Source organism: Eucyclogobius newberryi, unplaced genomic scaffold (genome assembly GCF_026437365.1).
Source record: "Eucyclogobius newberryi isolate DKJ021-1_F unplaced genomic scaffold, fEucNew1.0.hap1 SCAF_21, whole genome shotgun sequence".
NCBI lineage: Eukaryota > Metazoa > Chordata > Actinopteri > Gobiiformes > Gobiidae > Eucyclogobius > Eucyclogobius newberryi.
In genome coordinates this window covers 6694671-6716801 of record NW_027315846.1, presented here as the reverse complement: position 1 = coordinate 6716801, position 22131 = coordinate 6694671, and the positions used below count along the sequence as shown (strand labels likewise).

General features: G+C 38.6%; 1 protein-coding gene across 1 annotated transcript in view; it reads right to left on the bottom strand.

Moving 5' to 3' along the window:
- The window catches only part of LOC140370654 (protein phosphatase 1 regulatory subunit 37), a 99277-nt gene extending 79540 nt beyond the window's left edge, over positions 1-19737 (bottom strand). Inside the window, exons 1-2 of the mRNA XM_072457852.1 lie at positions 19581-19737; positions 17041-17141 (exon numbers count right to left, since the gene is read on the bottom strand). Coding sequence (XP_072313953.1) covers positions 17041-17141; positions 19581-19737 — 258 coding nt within the window. The remainder of the gene's footprint in view (positions 1-17040; positions 17142-19580) is intronic.
- Between the last annotated feature and the right edge of the window lie 2394 nt (positions 19738-22131).

Sequence of the window (22131 nt, the reverse complement as noted above, 5' to 3'; positions counted from 1 at the left end):
AGTAATGCGTTTGTGTTTCTCCGGACGGGCAGACGGAGAGAGAAGAGCGACTCTAAACTACTGCAGAAGACGTATTATCTCTAGTGCATTCGCCACTCGCGCATCCCGCTTGTAACTTTGTATTAAAACGGTTATCGGCTTTAATTAGCTGGCTAAAACTCACACATGACAAGATAAGATAAGATAAGATAAGATAAGATATTCCTTTATTGTCCCACATGGGGAAATTTCATTGGTGCAACGCAGGTAGATACAGAGGTAGATACAGAAGAACAGATCACTTATAGGAAGTCTGAAAAACACTTTCAGTAGAAGATCTCCTATAAATAAATAAAAACTCCCATAGACAAATAAATAGATAAATACCATTGCATGTGATCATGACAGTAATTGCACATGAATATGTGTCACGACAGCACATAGATTGCACATGAATTTCACAGTAATTGCACATACGACAGAATTGCACATCAGTATTAGGTTAGGTCAGTATTGCGCCGGGATAACGTGACGATCTCCGGGTAAGACGACTGTTGTCCGCAGTTTCATGAGTTCCTCCTTTGTGGAAACGCGGTACGGCGCCGGCCGGGGGGCGGGGCCGGAGCCGGGGGACTCAGAGCCAAGACACATCGCAACGACATGACGAAAACACTCAATCCAGCCGAATAAAGTCAAAACAAGTTAATTTAAAGCGATTCCAGTGCGTGTCCCGATCGTTCGTGAAGTTCCTCTTTCATATAAACGTGTATATAAACGTGTACCGACGACACGCCGTACTTTAGCGCGGCCGGAGGGCGCGGGGGGGGCTGGTGGGCTCGCTCGGAGCTAGCTCACGTCACAACAACACAACGAACGCAACGAAAAACGCTCAAATCCAGCCGAAAAAAGTCAAAAACAGTTGAATTAAAAAACTATTCCAGCGCGTGTCCCTATCGTACAGTAAAATAGAAAAAATATACTAACTATATTTACAAAATATAGGAAATAAAGCACAATAAGTGTGAGAAAGAAGAGAGAGCGTTTACACCGGGCTGCCAGCTGTACCAGCGCCTTATGACGTAATGACGAGGTTCTGCTTCACAAACGACAAAGTCAACAAATGTAATATTAATGTACATCGTTTTGCGCTTTTGTGTCGCCTTTAGTTTTATGGGTAAGCACCTTGAATGTTGTAAAAAAGATCTATAAATGAAGGTCGATTGATTGCTAAATAATAGTAAAAAAAAGAAAAATAACCTTAATGTGTTTTTTTTTTTCTCCAAATGTTATTTTACCACAAAAATTTCAGCAATTATTCTTTTATAGTAAACAGGGCTAAAACAATCTACAGTAAAAAGTAATGACGCCGTTGTGTCTATGACGATTAATAAAAGTGTGTTGATGAGGAATGCACAATTATAGGGCTGCAGCGATTAATCGACTACGGCAATTGTGGCTATAAAATGTGTGTAGTCATATTTTGATAATTGTGATCGTTCTGGATTAAACAGACTCTAAAACACATGTCAAAAGACCTTTTCATGACAAAGACAGCGACATTATCAAATAAAAATGTCACAAAAGAATTAACTACTCAGATTTTCATCAATAATGCACTATTCTCTATCTAGAAGCCTTCAGTCAGCATATTTCAACCTTTATTTGGTGGATAATGAATTGAAAAAGCCTTGATGTCTTAATGGAAATAATTGTTGGACAAGTCAACAGCTAAAAGAAGCATGAGTTGAAGAAACACAATTAACAAATATTAAATCAATCAATCAAACGGTAGAAGCTGTAAACCTCTGCCAAGGCAACAATCGTACCGTAATGGTAAATTATTATAACATTTATGGAATATAAATTGACCATGAACATTTAGTAATAGGGCAATGTTGACAAAAATGTGTTGAATTTTTATAATTTTTTTTGCATTTCCTCAATGACAATATTTTAAGAATGCATCAGGAACATGCTAAAATGTGTCAGTAAATGTCTTGATTGAGGTTCAAGCTACAGAATCATCAAATTAATCACAAAAGAGCAGAAATATCTTTATACTGTTGTTTGGGAGATTACACGGGCTGTTTTTTGTGTTTTAATCAATAATTTTTTTACTCAACTCTAAATGTGCATATCTCAAAAACATCAATCGCGATATTTAAAATGTTTCGATGCATTCTCCACCTCTACAATTATTCCCCCATTTCAAAACTGCGAAGAGACATATCTTAGATCGTACATTTACTTCAAAACGGGCCGGAAATGCACTTTACTGCATTTTAACTGTGACGTGAATCCGCACCAAAATCGCCCTCGCTTCATTCGTGACCTTTTCTCTATATTTTCACAACAAAAATAAGACATAAAAGTACACATTTACACGGGCACTTTCGGCTGACAGTGATTCTTCACACCTCACTGAAACCTCTGCCCAGTCCTGTATATATCTGACATACATATTTTACACATTTTCAGAGCTTAAGGGTTCACAGAATCACACCCACATTCCTTCCTTTCAGCATCTTTTCCGCCGTAAAGGATAAATAATTTAAAATAACACGACCTTTTATCTCACACCCTTTGAAGGCAGCAAATTAAATATGCAAATGTGGATACTAATTAATATGCAAATGTATTCACTGGCTGTTAACAATTAGCAATTAAAGCGGCAGTGTCTAGAAAGAGCAAAGACAAAACTGGTAACTTCATTTATGATTTGAAAAAAAAAGAAAAAAAGAGGCAGATCTAAAAACAGACAAATTCCAATTGACTTTTTGCTTTTGTCGACGTCTTTGTTCGTTTAGCGTTCGGCGACGTTCGGCGTGAAGCGCGGTGTAAAGCGTTAATGTACGGATGCACGGCTGACTGGGCGAAGAGCGTTTCACCCCGCGCAGCCCCAGACGCTCTTTGCTCTCTGAGTGTGACGTATCGCCGCGGTTACGAAAGCCCCGTGTGATTTGCATACGCGTTATCTGATTGACCTAAATTATAGACATTTTGATGTTTGACAGCCTGTGGTGATGCTTCTGTTATTTTGTAGAGGAGAGTAATAAAGTAATCATACATAATAATAAAATCTATGTCGCTACGGCTGCATGATATTGATATTACCGTATTTTCCGGACTATAAGTCTAAAAATGCATAAAAGAGAAGAAAAAAACATAATAAGTCGCACTGGAGTATGAAATGCGGTTGCAAGTGTGAAAATAACAAATAATATCACGTATAAGTCGCTCCGGAGTATAAGTATATAAGTATAAATATAAGTATAAGTCGCACCACAGCCAAAACTATGAAAAAAGGTGCGACTTATAGTCTGGAAAATACGGTATTGCAATATTTGAATGTAGCCAACATATTATTCATGCCTTAATGTAGTCAAACAAGGTATGTCACAAATAAAAACTTAAAAAAGACAAAAAATAAACAATATATAAGGAAAATCACGAATCAGATCAGCCTTTTTCTACAATTTCATAAAAAAATAAAAACAGTGACTGTCTGAGGATCATGATGGCGATCGATACCTTCACGTTATGTTGTCCCACCCGCGTTATAGCGCTTTACAACTGAACCAAAGTGCTTTCAATCCGTGCAACAACAACAAACAAAAAAACAAAAGTAATAGGAAGAAAAGTACTTAATGTGTTAAAAGCAATTGTGAACAAAAAGTCGTTGGCTTAACTTTGAACAGAGGCAAAGCAGTGATTGTCCGTAACTCCATGGGGTAAAGAGTCCCAAAGAATAGGACCGGCCACAGCAAATTAACTGTCACTCCACAAAGGAACTGTCACTCCACCGTTTATGTTTGGTCCTGGTCACGAGCTCAAATATGGACACAAAAAATATATAGTTTAATATTCTGAAACGCAGCAGGAGCCAATGGAGAGAGAGAAACCTGGTTCATAACACACACCTATGGCCTTTTATTCAAGCTGCCTTTAACGATACAGTTGAATTTAGCTCATCAAGCTCATATTTTACAGTTTAATACGTAACGGGGTAAACTTTTACTAGTTTGATTGCTGCTCTTCCCATTGCCCCGTGTGTTTGCGTTTAACCTCGCGGTGAACTCTGAACGCGCGGGGGGCGATGAAGCCGGGGCTGTTACATCAGAAGTCGCGCTCAAGTGGAAACGCTGGTATTTTTAGCAGCAATTTTGCGCAAATGGACAATTTAAACTTCATCTTTGATTGGATGGCTCTTATATGCGCTATTTAGGAACATTTCAGGGGGCGATGGTGTCTCGGAGCAATTAAAAGCCCGTGATTAGCATTGGCTAATTTCCGTGTGTATTACAGATGTAAAGGATGTGTGTGTCAGGTGCAATTTGGAAACGTGGTCACTTCTAACGCCGCGAGAAAGGCGCGGGGCCGTTGCGTCGGCGATGCCATCCCTCTCGCAACAGCCCTCGCGTTACTCGTGCGAGCAGCAGAGCGTGCAAATCCAATTCGGGCTAATAGTGCCCCGCCATAGAGCATCACACGAGCCATTCACTTTAACTGTGCCTGCTCCCCTTTCAATTAGAGCCAGAGGATGTAAAAAAGAGGTTTGTGTTTTTTTTTTTAAGACGACGGTTTAGCTGTGGTTGCCAAACAGCATCGCAGTGGTTTATGTGGGACTGGCCGGGGCTTCGGATGACATCACGACATCGCAGGTCTGGAGTTATGGACTACGCCTGGCGATACGCGGGGCTGAATATAGCGGGTGATGGACCATGTGACTGCACACTGGGATTGTGAGTTTAAGACGTGAGACAAACTCGACGATTGTTTGTTTTCACGTGATGGAAAGGGCTGTGTTATGTATTGTAAGGATCTTTATTTAGACGGGACGATACAGGGTGACATGGGGATGAGAGAAGGGAGGACATGCGGCAAACTGTCCGTGCCGGGATTCCTTTCGAGGGTCGTGGAGATGCAAATCGGGCTTAAAAACAGGCAAAAAAACCAGGCAAAGAAATAGTAGTGCAAAAAGCTATATATAGATGATTAATTTCAGCATTTGTGATTTTTTTTTGTTGACATTTCTTGACTTTTGGTGTTTATCTTTTTCAGTTTGTTAAGTCCAGTTTATTGCAAAAGTAATGAGGATTTTCTAACAAAGTGAAACCACTTTATATATTATTTGTCTCGTGTCATGTAATCGAAAGGGCAGTGTGAAAACAAGGATCTTTATTCAGACAGGACAATACAGCGTGAAATGGGGATGAGAGAAGGGAGGACATGCGACAAACTGTCCGTGCCGGGATTCCTTTCAAGGGTCGTGGAGATGCAAATTGGACAAAAAAAATCAGGCAAAGAAATAGTAGTGCAGAAAGCTGTATATACATGATTAATTTCAGCAATTGTGATTATTATTATTTTTTTAAATATTTCTTGATTTTTTGTGTTGATTTTTTGAGTTCGTTAAGTCCAACTTATTGCAAAAGTAATAAGTATTTTCTACCAAAGTGAAACCACTATATATATTATTTGTCTCGTGTCATGTAATCGAAAGGGCAGTGTGAAAAAAAAGGATCTTTATTTAGACAGGACAATACAGCGTGCAATGGGGATGAGAGAAGGGAGGACATGCGGCAAACTGTCGGCGCCGGGATTCCTTTCAGGCTTAAAAATAGACCAAAAAAATCAGGCAAAAGCTATATATACATGAGTCATTTCAGCATTTGTGATTATTTTGGGGATATTTCTTGACTTTTTTGAGTGTTTTTTTTTTTCAAGTTCGTTAAGTCCAACTGATTGCAAAAGTAATGAGGATTTTGCCGCTATATATAGACGTTTTAATGAACTACACTAATGTTTGCTGACATTTTGATGTAATTCCTGTTTTATTTTATCAATTAGTATTTTTTCTCTGTATCTTTCTAACAGGCAATGACTCTGTAAGTGGTCACCTTTCCTCGCTCATGTATAAAGATCCGGTTTTATTCACTCACAAACAAAACGCTCTACGAATTAAGTTGTGTTAGCTGCAGGAACTTCGCGATATATAATGTTTGTGTTACGATTATTAAGAGAAAAAGCAACACAATTTCATCAAATAACTACCCGTATTTTCCGGACTATAAGTCGCACCAGCCAAAAAATGCATTATAGAGAAGAAAAAAACATATATAAGTCGCACTGGAGTATGAAATGTGGTGTGAAATAACAAATAATATCACATATAAGTCGCTCAAGAGTATAAGTATATAAGTATAAATGTAAGTATAAGTCGCACCCCGGCCAAAACTATGAAAAAAGGTGCGACTTATAGTAGGGAAAATACGGTAATCAACTGTGAAATCTTTAATTTTCTATCATTCTAACACGGTACTATTCCTCCAGTTTGTGACCCGCTTCATGAAAGTGAACTTTCTGAATTGCAAAATAAAGTTGTGACAAAAAGTACTACGTTGATTAAATTCTCTCTAAAAACCACAGCAACACAATAGCGATTACATACTGTACTTTACCCCCATCACAGTGAAACAATAAAGGCCTTTAGCGGGGATGTCCAATTTATTTTAGATTTGTATCGCAAAGTAATGTTTGTTATTGAGATTATGATGGCAGAATTAGTTCAATTTGCTGAAAAAAGTACCATCTATCAGGCCTTATTTTAGTATGATTATTTTAGTTGTCGACAAGTCAGTAAAAATGTTGTCCCAACGATGATTTCTATTGTACATTGAGACTTTTTAAAAACATTATGAACCAATAAAAGGTTACAATATGCTGACTGACGGCTTCTAGATAGAGAATCTTTTTACAAATAAAGTGTATTATTGGTGAAAATCAGAAATGTTTTATTGTTTTTTTCACATTTTTATTTAATAATGCTGCCGTCTTTGTTGTAAAAAGGTCTTTTGAGTGCGTTTTAGAGTCTGCATAGTCCAGAAAATGATTATAAAAATTACTATTTATTTACTATCTATTACTACTACAATTTTTTACAGTCGACTAGTCACGATCAGTTGATTAATCGTTGCAGCTGAACAAGCTCTAATCATTTGGGTTAGGGCTGAGAAATTCATCAAATTTGGATCGAGATTCAGTCACGTCAATTCCGTATTTTCCGGACTATAAGACGCACTTTTTTCATCGTTTTGGCCGGGGTATGACTTATACTTATATTTATACTTATATGTGATATTATTTATTATTTTCACATGAGCAACCGCATTTCATTCTCCAGTGCGACATATATATGTTTTTTTCTTCTCTATTATGCATTTTTTGGCTGGTGCTACTTATACTCCGGTGCGACTTATAGTCCAGAAAATACGGTAATATGTTTTGTTTTTTAATAGAGAAATATCCCAGCCAATCTGCCAGGAAAAGCATCTGGTTTGGACTTTGGATGAAGACATTTAGCCATTTTTGTTTGTGTTAAATGGCACTGAAGCACTATTTATGTTCAGGAACTCCAAACTGAAAGACATTTTAATTTTATTTCTGAAAAGATAAAACATAATCGAATTGAGATCGATCAAAATGAGGCAAAAAAAACGTATTAGAACCGTATCGCCCAGCCCTTCCCGAGGGCCAGATAAAAAACGGTCCGAGGTGAATCCGCAGCACCAGTTTGGGCACCGCACGAGACCCAGAAACGACCGATGCGCCTTAAACGAAAACACGCCAGTTCGATGCCATTCTCGGCTAACGTTTCGCTCTCGTTTTTCCTCCCCGCGCGCCGTTACTTCAAAACCGTCTCCTCTCGCACCACAAAAGCGCCGTTATCGCCGCCTCGCCGGTAATAATAACTCGAGCGACATATGTCCGGTCCCCCCGCTGTTCACGCCCCTCTCCCCGTTTTCTCCTCGCCCCCCCCTTCCGCCCGCTTTTTATATCCCGCGCGCACAGCTTCGCTCGCTAACCGCCGCGATAGCTAATACTGTGTGAACCACTTACTTAGTGACATTTACCTCGCCGACGACTATTTCTACAGCCGAGGAGGAGCCGCAATAACAATCAGCATGCATTTAATTTAAAAGAAGAAGACAAAAAAAAAAGTCTTCCCCTTAGAATGGCTCAGGCTGTTGGGGTTTGGTAGCTCGTGTGTGCGTGTGGGTGTGCGTGTGGGTGTGCGTGTGCGTGTGTGTGTGTGTGTGTGTGTGTGTGTGACTTCCGCAGTGCAACATTAATGCTAATCAAAAGAGCTGAGGAAGCAGCGGTGGTCTCAGAAAACAGATTTTCTCTTGTCTTTTTCATTTCTGGGGGGGATTTGCTCCTCGCACCGCTCCTCCTCCTCCTCCTCCTCCGCTCAACCGTAGCTCACCACGGCAACGACAGTAAGACAAGAGCGGAATCGGACCCTCTCACTTTATACCACTGCGAAATAAATGCATGCGGATTAGTTTGAATCTGATTTATTCATCTTAATTGGATTATTTCTTTTTAATTGATGGGCAAATTTGACTTGTTTTATTTCAATGTTTTTGGTTTTGGGATATGTCAATGTCACTACTTGATATAGTTCAGGGTTAAAGGTCAAACAGTTAAGTAAAAGTTTTACTGACTTCTCATCATGTTTGAATAATTTTATACAAAACTGTGCCATAGTTAGAATAATTAACATGATACATTTAGTTTGTCGTAGCGAAACTCTGGTATCTCTTATCAGCAGATATTTAGAGACATATTATCCTAAGCTTTTGACAGTTTTTAACCATATTATAATTGTTTTTCCTTTTCATTTATACACTCAAAGTTGGGATTTAAAAAAAAATATATCATGCTGATTAATCGAAGCGTCACAATAGAGGAAGAACCCGTAAAATCAAAATTGTGTTATAAGATAAGATCAGATAACCTTTATTTGTCCTCCAATGGGGAAAGTCCAATGTTGCAACACAGATTAGGTAGAGAAGTAAAGAATAGAAAACTAAAATAAAAAAACTCTTTTAAAAAAACTTCTTATAAAAACCTCTCAATAAAAATAACACTCTTATTTACAGCTGTTATATGGACAGAAAATATTGCACCAGGATGTCACAGTATTGCACATGATTATGACAGTATTGCACATGAGTATGACAATATTGCACATGATGACAGTATTGCACATGATTATGACAGTATTGCACATGATTATGACAGTATTGCACATGATTATGACAGTATTGCACATGATTATGACAGTATTGCACATGAGTGTGACAATATTGCACATCATGACAGTATTGCACATGATTATGACAGTATTGCACATGATTATGACAGTATGGCACATGAGTATGACAATATTGCACATGATGAGAGTATTGCACATGATTATGACAGTATTGCACATGATTATGACAGTATTGCACATGATTATGGCAATATTGCACATGATGACAGTATTGCACATGATTATGACAGTATTGCACATGAGTATGACAATATTGCACATGATGACAGTATTGCACATGATTATGACAGTATTGCACATGATTATGACAGTATTGCACATGATTATGACAGTATTGCACATGAGTATGACAATATTGCACATGATGACAGTATTGCACATGATTATGACAGTATTGCACATGATTATGACAGTATTGCACATGATTATGACAGTATTGCACATGATTATGACAGTATTGCACACGAGTATGACAATATTGCACATGATGACAGTATTGCACATGATTATGACAGTATTGCACATGATTATGACAGTATTGCACATGATTATGACAGTATTGCACATGAGTGTGACAATATTGCACATGATGACAGTATTGCACATGATTATGACAGTATTGCACATGATTATGACAGTATGGCACATGAGTATGACAGTATTGCACATGATGACAGTATTGCACATGATTATGACAGTATTGCACATGATTATGACAGTATTGCACATGATTATGGCAATATTGTACATGATGACAGTATTGCACATGATTATGACAGTATTGCACATGAGTATGACAATATTGCACATGATGACAGTATTGCACATGATTATGACAGTATTGCACATGATTATGACAGTATTGCACATGATTATGACAGTATTGCACATGAGTATGACAATATTGCACATGACGACAGTATTGCACATGATTATGACAGTATTGCACATGATTATGACAGTATTGCACATGATTATGGCAATATTGCACATGATGACAGTATTGCACATGATTATGACAGTATTGCACATGATTATGACAGTATTGCACATGAGTATGACAATATTGCACATGATGACAGTATTGCACATGATTATGACAGCATTGCACATGATTATGACAGTATTGCACATGAGTATGACAATATTGCACATGATGACAGTATTGCACATGAGTATGACAATATTGCACATGATGACAGTATTGCACATGATTATGACAGTATTGCACATGAGTATAACAGTATTGCACATGGGTATGAAAGCTGGATGACACATGTTCAGGGCTAACAGTGTTTGTTGTTGAATCCATTGTTCAGAAAAGTCGTCTTTCTCATCTACAAATGTACAAAGTGCCATTGTGTGCACGTTTTTGAAATAGGCCCTAGTCCAGCCATCAGCGCCGCCATGTTTGTTTTGGTTCGGGTTGTTTTACTTCCTTCCCAAATCACAATGCTGCTCTGTGATTGGTTCCAGTCCCCCCCGCCCCCTAAATGCCATGCGATTGGCCCGTTTATCACTGGCGCGGACTGCAAACAGATCAGCGATCAGCGGGAGTTTAACAAGATGGATTCTATAGAGATTGTGAATTCATCTCGCTGGAAAGATGATCAAATCTGTGCTTTTTACTCAAGTCATCTAATTCGCCAGTGGAGTGAAATATATTGCACTTACCCCATTGGCAGTGGCAGATAAACTTTTCTTATATAAATCAAAATAAAAATGCAATAATCTTGGTTGGCCAGTTACAAGATCTAACCAACTGTGAGAATAAGTTATCAAATCATTCCGAATTCAAGCTTTGACTCCTAAATATTTCGCCGTCGAGTGAGATTTTTGAGCCCCTCTTCTTTCCTTTACGCCGCACGATAAATAATGAAAGTTAAGTTGTGGTAACCGGTTTCTCTTCAGTCCACTCAACTGAATAATCTGCAAGGGAAACAAGCACTAAGCTGTTCATTAGAAGATTTGCCAACACGCAAGTAATTCCCAGCTTATTCTCCCACCAGCACGCGGCGAATACAAACCACAGTCGAAACGGCACGCTTCATTTACAATCTTTTTTATGAGTTTGGCAGAAATACTTAACTTCTAAGTCCTTAAAAACATTCATAAGATTCATGTTTGTCGGCGGAAAACAATATAAACGACTTGTAAATAATCAAATCCAATGTTATGTATTCATCGAGGCGCTGGAATAATCTCCAGGACGGCTGCGGCGAAACAGGTAGAAAGGAGGCGCACTATGAGCTCAACTTGGTGCTTTATTGTTTTTTTGCACATTATTTTACACTTTCCATAAAACCGTCTTAATTCAATGTTTTGCCGCTTTCAAGGAGCACTTTGTAACTTTTTCTGGTGGAGGATCTGCTTTTCTTTGCTAAAGTGGCGTGAACAGCGAAGTATTGGGTGAATATTTGCGCCTTTCTGTGCATCGACCAGGCCTTAAATCTCCAGCGTTGCACGAGATTTGTTTCTTGAGTTTTTGACCTAATGCTAAAAGAAAATACATAAAGTCGTATTTGAACACTTTGTTGTGATGATGGCATTGCACGAAATGCACTGCTCCCTCAAGGATTAGTTTTAAAACAAGAGTTGCGGATGTCTAAAAAGGATTTCTGTGGCGTTTCTTTTCTTTATTATACTTATTATGTAAAGTATAAAGTGTAGACAGTAAGAAGTCATTTCAAAACTTATGTATCTTGGGGCAAATGATCAGAATTGGCCCAACATATCGTTCAAAAATATTGTCAGAGTTTTTCGGCAGGATTCCAATTTATCTGCATTGGCCATGAAAAAAAAACAAAAAACAAAACACGTGTCAATGCTTAGAATGTTTCATAATACGGCATTAAACATGGCACTAAACTTCTTTCTCCAGAGACAAGCCAGTGGTCAAGTTACAAGTCGGATCTGTGGAGTGGCGAAAGAAAGAAGTTTTCTTCTTAAGTTAAGTTCTTAAGTTTTTCGCAGAATTTTTCGCCAATAAAAACGCCTGTATACCGTATTTTCCGGACTATAAGTCGCACCTTTTTACATAGTTTTGGCCGGGGTGCGACTTATACTTATATACTTATACTCCGGAGTGACTTATATGTGACATTATTTGTTATTTCACACCGCATTTCATACTCCAGTGTGACTTATATATTTTTTTTTCTTCTCTATTATGCATTTTTTGGCTGGTGCGACTTGTACTCGGGTGCCACTTATAGTCCGGAAAATACGGTAATTGATTAAACGCTAGATACAAGTTGAATGCCGCGCTGTGGAACATTCTAGCAATAACATCTCCTCAAAAACAAGCAGATTCATGATGGATTGATGGATTCGTCTCACAAAAAAACTTTGCACACTGACTGACACTGTTCTATCGCCTCAAAGAGATTGTTCCGAGCTCTGGGGGCAGCTCGAGGGGGCTTCTGATAACTATGACGTAAACCTTTACTCACTGCAGATAATTACATCCGATTTCTTCACCTTTACCGCCTTCGTCTAGTTCTTTCAGTCTGGTAAAAAAAAGAGGGTCACTTCCCGCCGTCGATACTGAAATCTGGTTCCTTTTTCGCTCGGCCTCGGACCCGCCGGCACCAGCCAATGATTGTTTACCGCCCGCGCGACGACGCCACTAACAGCTACATCGCTTCATCCCGCATTTCAAAGCAGAGCAAAGGGGCCCAAGGGTGCAATAAAAAGCCTTTGAATAGTCTTGAGCTCTGGTCCTCGGGGATCGCCTCTCGCCCATAAAGACCTCATTTAATAAACTTGCTCTTTAGGCGTTCATCTTTTCATTTTGCTCTCTTCTTATTATGGATTCACTCTCAAAGCAGCGGCCCCTTTTGCTCTAAATATTGCCCCTCTTAGCTAATACTTAACCATACATATTTTACTCTTTCAGGAGGACCACCTACATCCGTTTTTGAATGTATCTGGGTTCATTAGCACCTCGGAGATAATACAGAGGCTGTATGCTTAATGTAAGCACTGCTAAGTCGCTAATTTTCCACAAATAATTCCCCTTGATCTTAAGTGAAATTTATGCAGCGGGTAGAGAGCAATGCGATGTAGCGCGGGGCGTCTAAGCAAAGTCAGTAAGTACATAAAATTAATTATAAATGCCAGAATGACTGTTTCAAGCGGGGCGAAGAGAGAAGAAGAAGTGAGTTTATCTTGTTGCAGAGGGAGAGGGAAATTCGCTATTGATCGCCGCACGTCGCTGGGTACTTCATAACTGTTTACAATCCCCATTAAACATACACAGTGTTATTTGTAGAAGGAGCCGTGGCCTTGGAGGCGCTGGGATGTAAGAGTGACCGTGAAATTGATGCTCAGACACTAATAAGGCTGATAATAAAACTAGAATCAACACTGGAAACGCATTTGAACTAGAAAATAGGAGAAAATGTGACTTTTCCGGCATCGTTTTAGAATCTGTATGAGAACTAGTACAAGGCAACATGGTAATATTTAAGGAAATGTTCTTGTTTTGTTAAAATTCAGTATATTTGCCAGCTTATTCCACACTGCCCACTTTATAGCTGACAGCTACTCAGAAATTATGTGGAAATTCAATTCATTTCAATGGAGAAGGAAGAGTCTTGCAGCTGAAATGTGATATAAAGTAGGTTATTTGATGATACTTTATGCAAAATGTTCGATGTTCGTGTGCGTCAACGATTCGACAATGTCTTAAAAACGTCAGACCGTCCCGATAAAGCAAAACGAGCGGATATTTCTGAGCGGCCTTTTCATATCTTCGAGTTCAGCTCATGAAAAATGGGAGCAAAAGCAAAATATGGATAATTCAAATTGCTCTGACGATTACAGACTGGACTAATATCTAACAATATAACAGACATGAGCACGATGGAAAAAATTATCTCAGGACTCAACTTAAAAATTGACTAATAAACTAAAAACAATGGACAAACTGGGACAATTATTCAATTCAATTAATTTAAGTGCCTATGACAGGTTTTTATGATTTTCTAATTTTTACTTTATTTGGTCTATAAGTACCTGTTGTAAATATAAATGATAGTTTTACAACAATCGAGCAGGTATTTGTGGAGAAAAAATCTGTAGAAAATAACAGGAAGTGACATCACACCAGGGACACTCATTTCATGCAACGTTTATGCAGAATTTACACAAAAGAAACTACTTTTTTTGACCCCTAAACAATAATTCAGCTTAATAAAAGGTGCTCTAATATATTTTCATTTGTCAATTAAAAAAAAACATTGACACAATTATTTTGTCCCAAGCTAATTTCCTACTGTGATGTCATCAATTAGAAACAGGAAGTACAATTATAAACCTAAAATAAGCTATTCTGGGATATTTTTAGGGATAATTTTCATCTCAATTTTAAATATATTTATCTTAAATCCAGTTTAATTCAACGACTCGTTCAACCTGTCACAGGCACTTTAATATGCTCTAATTCCTCTGATGCCACGCCCTTATTTTCTATGTGAGGTTTTTTTTGTGTAGGTTTTTTACTGTTATTGTTGTGTTGTTGCTTTGTTTCTGTTGTTCTATATTCCAATAAAAAAATGAAAGTGCAAAAACAGCAAAAGCATTATACTTTTGTCCGGTGTATAAAAAGCGTCTCTATGCAACGACTCCCCCCCCCCCCCCCCAGTTTCATCAACACATAAAGAAGTGTCATTAAAAGCATGAACTTAAAGCGTACAACTTTTATGTGACTGATTGGCAATGACAGATATTTAATTGATGTCAACATAAAATTGACATGACATATAGTTTTATACAGTCAATAAAAAAGTACATTTAAACCACCTGCACTATAGGTCACTCTGTTCTATATTCAAACAACAATGAGAAATAAGTTTAACGCAGAAAACAAACCATTTCTTACTGTGGTGGAGCCATTTTTTTGCACTTTTAATTAAATCTCGCAATTAAAATGACCGCACACCTTTAATTCAACGACCCCCAGTTTATATTTTATACTACCATATTTTCCACACCGGAGTATAAGTCGCACCAGTCTAAAAAAATGCATAATAGAGAAGAAAAAAACATATATAAGTTGCACTGGAGTATGAAATGCGGTTGCAAGTGTGAAAATAACAAATAATATCACATATAAGTCGCTCCGGAGTATAAGTATATAAGTATAAAGTGAGTATAAGTCGCACCCCGGCCAAAACTATGAAAAAAGGTGCGAAAATACGGTATAACTGTTTTATTGTCTCAAAATCTGAACTTTTCAGCACATACAGGACCGCCGCCTGTCTTTCCCCACATTCTAATACTACGCGTTAGCCTCATATCTGTCGGTTTCGCCGGTTCACTTTCAGTATTGATCCTTTTCTTTCGGGGCGGCTGTAACGTCGCGGCGCGCTACACTCTAAATTCTCCCCGCACAGTTGCTGATGTTGCATACGCGGACGGGCTTACACGCACTTTGCTCCGGGGGTAATTTCATTTTGCCGCGGCGGAGCCTCTCTCTCGCCGGGGGTTTGCGATCGCCGACCGTGGGTCTCCTGTCACTGATTAAATGGAATATTGCTTTAAAAAGTGTAGCGTGTTTTCTCTTCTGTCGATCAAGTGCAGTGTTGTCAGGGATAAAGCGGCGAGTTATGAGCGTAACCCAATAACACGTGTGTATGTACGCTTCATTGCACTAAACTAGCAGTTATTGCGATTGTTCGAGAGCAAGGGAGGAAAGAGGACTTGTGGATTAATAGAAAGTGCAATTTGAATGGTTTAATAGTACTCAAATACAACAAAAACATCTTCTTTATGGCTTTGTTATTGTATTGTTATTATAAAACTTGCAAACTCTGTAGACTATTAGTTTAGCAGTTCATATTTCTGTTTTCTCTTGACTATTAATAACAACAACAACAGTAACTACTGTATTTTCTGGACTATAAGTCGCACCGGAGTATAAGTCGCACCAGCCAAAAAATGCATTATAGAGAAGAAAAAAACATATACAAGTTGCACTGGAGTATGAAATGCAGTTGCAAGTGTGAAAATTACAAATAATATCACATATAAGTCGCTCCGGAGTATAAGTGTAAGTATATAAGTCTAGATATAAGTATAAGTCGCACCCCGGCCAAAACTATGAAAAAGGGTGCGACTTATAGTCCGGAAAATACAGTATATGAAAAGCTCACGGTACAATATTAACACAATATGTATCCCACTGTATAATATTTTGTGCGTTACAACAGAATTATAGAAATGATACTTGTTCTTTTACTTTTAAAATGCCATGGAAAGCTTTTGATGCCTCATAACTGTGATATAGATAAAAAGAAAAGTGCTTAATAACAGTTATTCCTTCATGTTATCTGCACAGAAACAGAGCAAAGCATCATGGTCTATGTAGTTTCCTCTGTTTCTTTAGCTGTTGCTGCCACAAAACAAGGCATTTGCGCTATGGAGCTTGCAGTTCCGTATTTATCGTATTTTTCCGGACTATAAGTCGCACCATTTTTCCTAAATTTGGCCTGGGTGCGACTTATACTTATAAACTTATACTCCGGAGTTACTTGTGGTATTATTTGTTATTTTCACACTTGCAACTGCATTTCATACTCCAGTGCGACTTGTATATGTTTTTTTCTTCTCTATTATGCATTTTTTGGCTGGTGCGACTTATACTCCAGTGTGACTTATAGTCCAGAAAAAACTGTATTTTGAGACTTTGTTACATCCGTTCGTTTAATGCTCCTGCAAACGTTTAAAATGCGCACTGTCAGTTTGGTTTACAAGTTAAAACGCAAATATAGTCACAACGGCGAAACAAAATGGCCCAGTCACAATTAGATATGTCCAAAAATCATGCACAAAAACACACCAAAGTCACAAAGATCGAGACTGAACAGAGACGAAAAGGGCTCAAACAAGATGTAAGAACGCTTAAGTGGTTCAAAACATGTGCCTTGTGAATGTACCTGCAGCAGTTCCAGGACCCGGGCGTTGGGCTGGACCTGGTGCTTGCCGCAGCTCTGTTCGTAGGCCGCCATTACCTCCGTCAAGGTGAGGCATCTGTCAGCTGAAATAAAACAATACACTCATTCAGCGATTTAATGTCTTCACATCCCGGCGAGGCGACCGCAAACCATTCAAAAGTGCTTAAGGGCCTCAGGAATGCCATACGGTAAACTGTGCAAGTGTGGCGGCGGCGAGGGGGGGTCTGCGAGCTGTTTGTGACGACAACGGGGGAAAGAGGCAGTCATTGAGGAGCGAAAAAGAAGGACATGGATCTCTGTCTGGACTATAAATCAACCAATCAGACAACTCGATTCATCAAACATCGCCTTATGGGATGGGACAATCCAGATGTGAGACACCGCCGAGGATTATGGCGACGGAAATACTTTATCATAACATATCCTTCGAAAGGCACTTTGCATTTAAATCAATTACTGAAGTGCCAAAGTTTTGAAATGGAGCTGATGGATGAGCGGGCCATCAATAAATGTGCCGCGTCGGTTGTTGTTGTTGTTGTTGTTTCGCCGGTGTCCGTTGAGCAGCGCGGGCTTGATTTGAGCCCTCTGGTGGTCGAGAGCGGTACTGGAGGCATGCGCGCGCGGCTCATGCTCGTTTGGTTAAAGGTGCGCCATGTGACTTTTCTGCAGGAGTTTATATCAGGGCCCGAACGATGTGGGTTTTGGCGTTCCGATACGATACCGATGTAAAGGGAGGTTGGCGATATAACTCGATATAACTGCCGATATATTCAATCATGTAAAATAATGTGTCAGGTTCTATTCATGTACTGTTGTTCTGGCTCTTAACAGTGAATTTTAAAGGCTGAAAGTTTGTTTGCACATTATTTTTGATCGACTTTGAACTATTGAAGAGAATTTACAGCCTGAGCCTAGTTAATGCGTGTGCGTCGGGGTAATTAATATGTCTAAATTCCAACCATTAATAACCCGTTTCACGACTCATTTACGTGTCAATGTGAGTCCAGTAAACACAGATACAGCCAATGAGAGAAGAGACAGTGTTTACAATGTGGTAGCTCCATGTGCTAAGTGCTAACTGAAGTGACCCACAGAAACGACGCAACAATATGGACACATTTACAACACTCCCCGCTCAGACACGGCCACCTCAGATCACAACTCTTCACAAATGAGATCGTTCCAATCCTGACTCCAAACGATTGTCTGTAATGAATTTAATCCAGCATGTTGTTGTTGACGTCAGCAGTAGTGTGCTATCTTCTCTCTTCTCCACTTACACGTTGATCAAAAATAGGTCCTATGTTGTCACTGGTGTGATCTGTGCTTAAACTAACTTATTCTTGAGTTTGTAGCTGAGTTCAGGGTCGTTAAATCAAGCACTGCCTCAGTCAGAGCCATGAATGGTCAGATGGTCAGCGGCATCTCAGACACACAAACTATTGCACAGAGACAGATCAATTGCACAATATAAATATTGTGGCATTAATCTGTCAGTAAATTTGATCAAATAGTTGTATTTTAGAGAGTCTAAGTTTTAAAACAATGTATAACATGCCCAGGAGGAGTATTGGCCTTGGTCAAAAGATCTCAAAGTGTCCATATCGACATATATCGATACCGATTGATCGGGGTCTACTTTATATCACCTGCTTGTCTACATGGAGATATGGATATATATGGATACATTTGGTGATACAGTATTTATATTGTGGGCTGCTGTATGAATACGCCATACCTCATGATTTTTGAATATATTTTACAAATTATTTTGTGACAGCTGTGTTTCTTGTTTAGAAAAAGGAAACGTGTTTATGCAATAAATGTCACAGGTCAGATCTGTGGAGACCACTCAGTATTTTTGAACAATAAAAACATCTTTAATAGAATACATAAAAAATCAGTTTAATGCAATATTGTGGAACATTCCTGGCAAAGCAACATCTCCACGGAGACTAGCAATAGTGCACCCGAGCTCAGAAGAGTGATATAGTGCACTAACTGTGAAGCAAAAAGTAAACCCTGTTATATTATGTAATTTGATTGTTTTAAGACAATGAAGTGCCACCATTGTCTATGAATGCCAAACTCTGCCAGTACTATGATGAAGTAATACATTTAGTTTATTCATACACCGTCATTATATACATACATTCTTGTGACATTTAGTCGATGTAACTGGTGTACATCATTATTTGAATTTGGAAGAACCTTGATTTGGCCACTACCTTAAATGATTATTGGGAAACAACGAATATCCACAAAATACATGGTCTAATCTCCCTGTCTCGGCTCTGTCTTTGCAATAAAAGCTGTTTTCCTCGCAAACCACGTGTGTTAAGAGCAATTTCACTCCCAAAAAAATAATCAAAATAGTCCGCGATTATGTCAGTTTAGCGGATTAGCCACAAAGACTCGCAATTATTCAAATTAATCACTGCAGCCCTGGCAGTGAGTGAGTTATATTTAGGCCCAAGTGAAAAAACAAAATGGCACGCTTATTTATCGCGTTATCCTCTCACCAGTTTTGTTTTGGAGCTCAGCAAACCCCGACACAATCTGCTCGTCGGGAGGGAAAGACACATGCTTCTCCGCTTTACTCTTCTTCTTTTCCGTCCCGCACGTCTCCGCGGCTTCATCCGTCCGCTCTTCGCTTTCTTTGTCGTTGCGGCGGGTCATTCCCCTCGTCCCTCCGCTGAAACTCGAGCCGCTGGAACTCAAAAGGGTCAGTTTGGCGTCGGCGCGAAAAACACTTCTAATGTCAAGATCGAATCGAGAGCGGCGCCATGGCAACGGTTGTTTAAGTAATCCTTATTTGAAGAGGGCGAGTGGACGCGCGGCGCGGCTGATGAATAAACAGTCGGCGCCCGGTGCGTGTAAAAGTGCGGGCGCTCGGAAAAAAGGACGCCGACTCTAAAGAAACAATATCTTATTCATGAGACGTGCGTCGGGTTGCAAGTGAAACCGTGTATGTTGGCTTCGAATGACACTTTGTAAATAGGCGAGGCTCTGTGCCGTTGTGTACCTGTCGCCGGTCAGTACTACAGGTACTGCAAAAATACACGAGCAAACGTTTTATCTGTAAATAACGCGTTTCATTTGCAGAACTGAACTCAATTCGAACACAATTCTTGAGGGTAAAATAATAATATGACGTTGGTTTTGTAAAGAAAACCATGTTGTTATTTATAATTGACCATGCTTAATAAACCAGGTGTTTTTGAGTAACCAGGCAACTACCGTATTTTCCGGACTATAAGTCGCACCGGAGTATAAGTCGCACTAGCCAAAAAATGCATAATAGAGATTAAAAAAACATATATAAGTTGCACTGGAGTATGAAATGCGGTTGCAAGTGTGAAAATAACAAATAATATCACATATAAGTCACTCCGGAGTATAAGTATATACCGTATTTTCCGGACTATAAGTTCATAGTTTTTGCCGGGTGCGACTTATACTTATATTTATACTAATATACTTATACTCAGGAGCGACTTATATGTGATATTATTTGTTATTTTCACACTTGCAACCGCATTTCATACTCCAGTGCAACTTATATATATTTTTTTCTTCTCTATTATGCATTTTTGGGCTGGTGCGACTTATACTCCAGTGCGACTTATAGTCCGGAAATACGGTAAGTATAAATATAAGTATAAGTCGCACCCCGGCCAAAACTATGAAAAAAGGTGCGACTTATAGTCCGGAAGATACGATATGATATGGGGGAAATGTCACATAATAACAAAACAATTTGGATTAAATTGAACCGTTTTCACAAGGCATAAACACAGATTCTCTCGGCCTGCTCTTAAAAAATTACTGTGATTCCAATTAGATTTACAATTTAAGTTTATAAGTAGAAATCCAGCAGCAACTTTAGGAGCATCAACATTTAAGAGAACTAATACAACAATCCCAAACATTTCTACACATGTTTATAATGAAGTTTAAACTACAAGGTGTTTCTATAAAAAAAAAAAAAACTGGATATCATAGAAGATATTACCTGAATAACTACAACCTTTGCAATTTGAAAACCGCTTTGACACAAATTGCTTTTTAAACTTAATTGCAATACATCACGCAGCCGTAGCGTTTACTTTTAGATCAAAGCATTGTGCAATTTTGAACTTTACATTATCCCAGCTCTTCAGAACGTCTCATTAAAAACACCTTTAATGCAAACCTTTCTTCTTCTAAAGTTTAGAGCGGCGAGGGCTGCACGTGATAAACGGCCGGGGTCACAGTTGAAACTTGTACCTTGAGTGTTTGCTAATTAACTCCATATTTGTTTCTCTTTTTTTTTTGCACTTGATAACCGGAGGCTACAGTCGCATTTATCACAAACTCTCGAGCGTGAAGGGCAAGTCAACAAAAAGATACGGGAACAAAATGGCTCTTATAACTTCAAGAGGACCATTAACAAAGGCGAGGACCTGTGTTTATAGCAAAATCAACCACCGCATAAACAGCAACATGAGACAAGTCACAGGGGCTCTCGGGGTCTATTTCAGGAGGTACAGGAGCCCATGGTAACTGCACACATGGCAAGTTCTCAATGGGAGCAAGGGGTTTTGTGCTAATTTACCACAAGTGCACAGTTTGACAATCAGTTTAACTAACTATTTAACTCAAATCATGTGGCCAAAAGCAAAAATAAATACATAAAATTAAATAGAGGACATGTTGCATTGTTTAAATTACAGACAACAGTAAATAACAAGATGAATGACTTAAAAAAGAGGAAAAGTGAGCAGTTTCTACTAAATTGCACATAAAAATAAAACAGGAGCAAAATTGCATGAATAAAAAGAGATAAAATATTGCATTACTACTGTTAAATGAATAATCAGGTAGGGAAAAGAGCAAAACACAAAAAAGTACAAATAAATATAAATTAATTAAATTAAATTAAATTGAGAAAATGTTGCGTTGTTTTTAAAGTGTAACTAGGCAATTAACTAGTTGGGTTAAATTTAAAGAGTGCATTTGGGGTTTAATTTAAAAAGAAAAATCATGATGCATTTAGTAAAAAAGTTAGCAAAAGGCTCATTTTACGTGTTT